At 39.1% G+C, this 7,653-nt stretch overlaps 1 protein-coding gene across 1 annotated transcript; it reads right to left on the bottom strand.

Annotated features, from left to right (window-relative positions):
- Positions 1 to 524: 524 nt before the first annotated feature.
- LOC108677124 (protein Star-like) lies at positions 525 to 4,246 on the bottom strand. The gene is made up of 5 exons (XM_018165277.2): positions 4,165 to 4,246; positions 2,583 to 2,743; positions 2,149 to 2,343; positions 1,486 to 1,704; positions 525 to 1,227 (listed from the first exon to the last, which is right to left on the bottom strand). The coding sequence occupies exons 2-5, from the start codon at positions 2,736 to 2,738 to the stop codon at positions 997 to 999; spliced, it is 801 nt and encodes a 266-aa protein (XP_018020766.2). The 5' UTR covers positions 2,739 to 2,743; positions 4,165 to 4,246; the 3' UTR covers positions 525 to 996.
- Positions 4,247 to 7,653: the final 3,407 nt, after the last annotated feature.

Raw genomic sequence — 7,653 nt, 5'->3', positions numbered from 1 at the left:
GGTTGCCCGCAGGTCGCCATGTTGCTGTTGTACCTGTCCTCCTGCGACATGGTCGTCCATCTCTTGTGGCTGTCTCTTATACACATCTTCTCTGTATCAGCCATGGCGCAGCGCGGTTTTAGGGATAGATGGCCGGTTATAGTTTCACGGCTCCATCCTGCTAAAGCGCGACGAGCCCGGCTAAACCCGGCGCCGGTCTCGGCTCAAAATTTTAACTGGGTTGGAAGTCTAGAAACGATCTGGCTACTGAATGCATCGACATCCAGACTACACCTTGTATCAGAGCATTAAGGATGGAATAAGTTGCGATCGATTAGCCTCAACCCCTGCTGTGTCAAGCCATACAATTAATGGAAGCCGATTGCATATTTTTAGAAAGGAGGTATCGCATCAATCGGTTTCGATGTATTCAATAGAAGGTATGTAGAAGGTATTCGATATTCTGCGTTGGCTGTTTGTAATTGTGTTGAGATTCTAGCAGCGGACCAAAACCTTATCAGCTCCAGCCGACCGCTTGCCTTTCTTCATCCGCCTGGAAACTGTTGCTTTTGAAAGGGAGCGACATATTCGACTTGAAAGCTTCAATTGTAAGTTTGAACCTTGTAATGTTAAAACAGTAAAATGTTGTGGATTAGTTACAAATTCTCAATGCTTTATCCTACCTAACCGTATTGCAGAAAAGAGCCAAACCTGTGTAGTCGGATGAGCTGCACGGGCTACTTTTATGCCCTATCATCTATGAAGCCGATTATTTGAAGTCTTTCCAATTAATTCTTAAATTTATTAGTTAATATTTCAATTTTCAAGTTAATATATACGAAATGCCACCTAAAAACCTACTAATCAACGTTTGTTAATTCTAAAATGTTTCTTCATACATGACCTGATAAATTTTCTGATGTTCATCATGAACCAAGCGTAATTGATAATCAAGAAGCGACTGTCAGTTATCTTGCCTCCATTCCTTGGTTGAAAATATTCCTTGCTATTATATCTTCATGACTCCAAATTCGAACGAGTCATCCAACTGATGGTGTTATTAACATCCAGAATAGGCAGTTCTCCGTATTGGACTCTTGTGTGATCCAACACTTCCGGTTTGACGAAAATAAGGTCGTGTGTATAAGGCCGGATGATTTTCATGTAGTAGATGTAACCTTTAGACTTCATTAGGTCAATCAGTGCAGGCATTCCTTCTGGGATGAGGTTGTACTCCACGGATAACGTCTGCATGAAATAAATTTAAAGAAAAGTTTTAGATATCTATCGCTTTAGATATCTTTTTTTCTTTTTTTAGATATCTTTAGATCGCCGGCAGAATTCGTACAACTTCTGAACTTCAACTTGTCTAAACTGTATGTCTAAAATCAGCGAACTTTTGTGGCAAGTTAGATAACGATTAAAATATATCCTGCATTTGAATGTAATCCATTAATACAACTGAAACATTTGGGAAAATATTGTAAGCACCTACGAAATATTCACCTTAATATCAATCTTGTCCCAAGGAATAGACTGCAGGACCTTGTACTCGGAACTCTCGACGTCGAGGCTGAAGTAGTCGACGGTGGTGGTGCCGAGTGCGAGCAGAAACGAGTACAGCGGGAAACATTTCGCACTGCTCAGGTCCAATGACTCTCCTGGGTAGTTTGGATCTTGAGGATTTAATATCTTGCCCATAGATTTTTTGTTAGAAAATACCACCTGAAAAAATCATGTTAGGATTAATGCAGATTGAACGTGAATTAGTATTTCCCTGTGCTAGGGCAATTTCTTTTCAATGAGGTCATATAAAGATATAAATACTTATGTTTTCTATTGCAAATGGATGTTACCAGTCATAATTCGGTTGGGATGTGGCTCCTCAAAAACTTAAACGCTCCCTGGAAATGTGTCCAGGATACTTCAGTGTGCGCTTACACTATATAACTTTTAGAGAAATGGCGAAAGGCCTCTAAGAAAAAGAGCGGGATAATATAGTGTCTGAGATTTGTGTTGATCGGATATGGTAGTCGGTACCCTACGCTCTGTCCTAGTACTATTCTATTACTATATTAATCTTCTATTTCGTGTTTTGACAATTTTTTTTTATTTATTCCATAGGGCTCATTTTAGTGTGTTCTCTTTTTCCTTGTCGCTCTCACTCACCTTGTCAGCTGATTTGGTTTCTCCAATGCACGCTTTAGCTAAGTGCACTTTTCGCTTCCTAGACAATAATTTTTCAAAGTTCCTCGGGTTCGGTTCAATCAGGATCCCGGTCCAATTTCGTTTTATTTCAAAAAATAAAGTGTTGCTCACCACTTCGCCCGTGTAACCTCCACTCTCGACGTAAAAGCCATTCCTCTGTTAACATAATTACTAAATTATTGTTCAGAAAGCTTGAATGCCTCTGGAAAAACAAATGCCCTTTGAACAGCTTCATGTAAGAAATAGTTCATTTCTGAAAATCTAATTGTGTAAAATTACTTCTCGTGAGTTTTACTGCATAGATATTTAATTTTTTCCCAGAAATGTTAAATGAGATCGAACTTTCAACTGTCACCGTAATAGTATATCCCCAAAAACAGGTAGATGTAAACTACCTTATGGTTTAATAGTTCGTCGACAACTTTCGCCTGGCCGTCGGAAGGGTCATGGTTGATCCCATAATACAAATTGTATGGTTCGGTAGAGGGAGGCACGATGACGTGTTGGCGGATGTAATCGATCAATCTCGGGTCATCCGCGTCCAGACCCATGAAATCTGTGGAAATGAAAGCAATTACTGACATTGATTAGTCGTTAACCGTTATCATCGGAGACGATAACGCGTTATTTTGATCATAGATCATGCGGTGCATCAGTCACAAGATTTATTTGCATCAGTTAGCATAATCTTTGAATTTTTTGCATGGTGACGTCTATTTTGAAGTTTGAAAATGTATGGTGAGGCTCATTTTCGTGAGTGCTGGATTGTTTAATAATTAATGGCTTGGTGTGATGTGGCTTCATTATTAATAAATTTATTCAGATGAAGTCTCTTGTTTTATTTTTTCCCGATCTCCGTCATGAACTGTTGATTGCCTTGGAACAAAATTTCGTTGCTCGTTATTTCAGCTCGAGATACAATAAGTTCACGTTATGTAGTTAGCTTCTACGAGACTCATATAACTGACAACGAATATTGGATAATATTGCTGAAACATGCAAATTTAAACATAAATTAGAAATTTATTTTAGAGCCTCTTGAATGGCACTGAATTAAACAATCGAACATGCTAAAAATAAGTATATACTATAAGTATGCTATAGATGATATAAGTTTTTCATTTTAAGTAAAACATGTTGCATGTTAAACTAAAGAACCGTTTCTGAATACCAGCTTATTAACGCGAAAATTATACTGATGCCACAAACGTGGAAGTGGAATTTTCCACAAACTTTGTCAACGTTTTTAGCATGGATTATATATATTTGAAGTTCGGCTTTCACCCTGCAATTATAACTGAATTCCTTCACTCTATCGCTTCGTGGAAATGTTCGGCATGATTTTCAATTTTGCACTAACTGCTTCCATGGGTGAAATCTTTTTCAATAGATATGACCAAAATTAGAAAGGAAAAAATGGGAGCTAGCAATGTTACAACCATTTAAAATAAAGCAGCTGGAGCTTTCTACTCGGTTAAAAAGCGTTTGTATTTCCTAGGGCTGCATGCCTATCCACGTCTCGTCGATATCGCATCAGTACAGCGATTGGGATGGAATTAAAAGATGGTTTGGCGCCTAATTACGGACACCGGTTGGCGTTGCATCTACGTTTAAGCCTGACGTAGCCCGGCAGCTGAGGCTGTGAGTGCATTAGCGCGCTGTCTAAATGGTACTCTGTGCAGTGATGGCTGGCTGCATGCAGTCATCACTGCAGAGAATAGAGAAATTTCAGATAATTCAAAAAACTAAATCGAATAATCATTTCTCTAATAAATCTACTAAAAATTACAAATAATTGAGAGATTTACTTGTGCATAATGCATATCAATCCCGAATTCTAAATCTTCCAAATCTCTTCAAAATATTAGAAAAATCCAATTCGGTCATAATTTCAAATTTAAAACTACAATAACTTTGCATTGATTCTTCCCTTCAATACCCACCATAGGATTTGGACTCGAATACGATTTAACTTACCCTCATCCGCAGGTGGCCATGTCTCGAAGTTGATCAGTTGAAAGTGCTGCACAGACTTGTAAAAGCTGATCAATGAAAACAATCCGATGAGTAAAAACAAGATGCATGTTGCAGCAATGTCGTAGTAGCAACATTGATTCAACGTTGCATTGTAACGTCAGTACGACGTTTCATGAGAGACGTTGCTTCAATTTTCATTCTAAACCTCTTTTCACCGCGATCTCAACGTCGTAATAGGTAGTTGTTTCAACGTCGATTCAACCAGAGAACTCAACGTTGCAGCACCGTCGTAGTAGCAACATTGATTCAATGTTGCATTGTAACGTCAGTACGACGTTTCATGAAAGATGTTGCTTCAACTTTCATTCTAAACCTTTCACACCGATCTCGATGTCGCAGAACATTGAGAGTCAATGTTCTAAGAATCAAAGCTGCTGGGTAAGAATCAAAGGTGAACTTACATTACGTGCGCTCAAACATGTGTGCGCCGCTTGCACTCCAATACGCAAACCACAATCTACTCGATAATTGCACTTGCAATTCCGGGCAAGTTCCAACTGGAAAGGTTTACATGTTTCTTTGTTTCAAGTGCACATCGAATAGAGCTTTCAGTTATACAGCTTAGAAGTTCCCACCAGGCGAGGGTATGCGGGGGTCTACCTCCCGCACCGCCCGCAAAGCATTAGTCGTTGCCGCCCTTGCCAGAAGTCAGCATTCTAAATCAGTGGTTCCCAAAGTGGGCGATATAGCCCCCCGGGGGCGGTGGAAAAATCTGGGTGGTGAGGAAGAAAGGGGCAGTAGCGGGCGGCCATCCGCGAAGTCGAAGTCAAGTTCGTTCGTTTGTTTGACGATTTGTACGCAACACATGCAGAACATGACTCCGACTCGAATAAATTTTCACGAGCTGAAAATCATCGTTTGGTAGTTAGGAATTATATTCAAAATTTCGTTCGAATATGTTCAGTAGCTTGGAAGAAATTCGTTGATCACTGCGAATTTCGCCCCATATCGTCATATTACTCCCGAACGAAAGTGAAATTTAAAGTTTTTTCACAAGCCAAACATCACCGTTATGTCCTAATGAATACATGTTCCAAGTTATATCGAGTTGCGATCTTAGTTTGGGGGATATTCCTTGGTCACTGAATTTGGGGATTGGCCTTTGAGACCGGCTGCGAGACCGGCCACGAGTCCGGCCGTAAATTAGTCCGAGCCGTCTTGAATTTTCAGTGCTGATTTAGTTAAACTGTAAAAAAATATATTGGTTTACTAAATGGGGTTCTATTTGTGAAATACACATTTGTGTTTAACCTTTCTCTTTTAGAATTACAGCGTACAAAATATCAAGAAAGAGACGTTTGTTTTTATATGTGTCTGTCGGGGGGAGGGGGAGTGAGCGCTAGGGATTCACTGGGGAGCCAATTGGGCGCCAGCCTAAAAAGTTAGGGAACCAGTGGTCTAAATCTAACAGTGGAGCAGGGCGTACGAAGAGTGATCAATGCATTTCAAATTTTTTTTAATAGTTTTAGTTCCTTCAGTGAGCTTTAACAATTTTATTGTAAAGACCATTACACTTGTATACATTGGACAAGATAAAAATTAATATTTTGAGTGTTTGTTGAAGTTCAAGACCAAGAAATAATGACTTCACTAACAAAAGAAATGTTCGGCTTTGGGCATTTGTCTGCTTGAGCGGCTACAGAAGCAGCTCCTACAGATATGTATGCTTTAAGTTAGAATTTCCAAGCAAGCATTCCTACGGTTGGCAGCTTAATTATTGAAGATTGCATACAAACTTTCGTAATTATCGTGAGCCTGTGAAGACTAGTCCACTGCGGTACAAGAACGTTCTCGCTGCCCTAGCTGTCGTATCGGTGTGAACTATCGTGTACAAGGAGGCAGGGAGAATGTTTTTAAACGGAATACCATTTGTGAGCAACTTATTTGATTTCACATTACTATTAAATATTCCGCCATAATTTTGGTAATCAATCCAGGAATTTAGCGTGCAGTTGATAATTTGAAAGCTTGAAACGAATTTCATTTTAGAGCTCAACTCTTCCAGTGCAAAAAAAATTGTTGACTCCTATTTGTGATGGGTGGCTGCTTACTGCAATCCAGCTACTGCAGTAACATGACTTCGTTAAGATTAACACTCACTTTTCTACTGTGTTGACTTCCTTAAACTATGACTTATTTGACTGCAAAATTGTTTGTAAGGCATGAAACCCCAAGAGACCGGCTGCCTTTCTCCCCGAATGTTATTTTAGGCATCCCCACGCCAAAATTGGCTTAACGGTTTTGTTATTAATATGAGTGCGTTTTTTATTTATTTATCCTTTTGCTTTGCGATACTCAGATGCATTTCAATTGTATACCATGAACCACAGATATTTTTTTTGCATGGTAGTTTTTGTTTCATATCATGAGTAACATCACAACAACTCCTTTTTTATTTATTTCTTATTACTTATGTATTTAGATCTTCAAGGACGATGGCGCTATTTCATTACTCATCAGGCTCTTTTGATTTTTAGATACTTTTTCTTTCATTTAGTTATTGTTATTTATGCTCAAAGGAGATTGACTAAGATATCTAGATTTTTATTTGTTGTGATAGGTTTTCCAAGCTTTGACTTTACCAGGAACTCGCGCAGGTTCTTATGTCGTTTATAGGAAATCATAGGCGTTGTCGGGAAAAGTGATCGAAGATCCTCCTCTCCATCGATCTGATGCCAGTGTTTACACAGAGCTCGCCTCAAGTCATTTATTGATGTTTGCGGGTTATATTTTGACTTGAAGAACAGGTTGTGTTGTTTTGACCTTTCTGATTTGGTTTTTCCGCTCAGAGCCTCCTCTAGTTGTTCCAAAAACAGCGCTTTGCTGTAGCTTCTTTGTCTCAGATAATTATAGAGAATAAGGGTAGTTTTCATGAAATCAGTAACATTGTTGCAGTTCCGTTTATGCCTTAATAGTTCGCCTTTCACAAAACCTTTCAAACAAAATGAGGGATATGCGCGCTTGTGGTCTGAATATACTGGAAAGTTTCCGTAGGTTTGAAGTACGTTTTGGTGTCCAACATTCCGTTCTTACGGAAGTTCTCCCCTTTGCATATTGTGAGGTCAAGAAAGTTAAGCTCATGACTGCTGATTTCAATTGTGAATTTTAGAGACTCGCATTTTGTGGATTTTCTCCAGAAAGCTTTTGAGATCCTTCTCTTCAGCTTCGCTCAGGATAACAATGACATCTCTGTATCTCCGATACATAATCAGTTTGGGAATTTGGTCTACAAAAATTCTCTACAATGAGTGAAGGTATATATCAGCAATCGCCGGTGAGCATTTCGAACCCAGTGCTAGTCCGATCTACTCCTTATAGAACGTTCCATTAAATTTTTTTTAAAGGCCTCCCACACTCACCATTCCAACAAAAGAAAAGGGAATTGATTTTATTAATTAAAAACAGGGAATGGTTTCATGTCAATGATCA

Source organism: Hyalella azteca, unplaced genomic scaffold, assembly GCF_000764305.2.
Source record: "Hyalella azteca isolate HAZT.00-mixed unplaced genomic scaffold, Hazt_2.0.2 contig5379, whole genome shotgun sequence".
Lineage (NCBI taxonomy): Eukaryota > Metazoa > Arthropoda > Malacostraca > Amphipoda > Hyalellidae > Hyalella > Hyalella azteca.
Note: the sequence above shows the minus strand (reverse complement) of the source record. Positions and strands in the feature narration are given on the sequence as shown.

Excerpts from the sequence above, each read along its gene's own strand:
- LOC108677124 (XM_018165277.2), bottom strand. The coding sequence starts at position 2,738 with ATGGGTCTGGACGCGGATGACCCGAGATTGATCGATTACATCCGCCAA. Across the intron at positions 1,705-2,148 it reads AAACCAAATCAGCTGACAAG|GTGGTATTTTCTAACAAAAA; the intron begins GTGAGTGAGAGC and ends TGATTTTTTCAG. Across the intron at positions 1,228-1,485 it reads GGGACAAGATTGATATTAAG|ACGTTATCCGTGGAGTACAA; the intron begins GTGAATATTTCG and ends TATTTCATGCAG.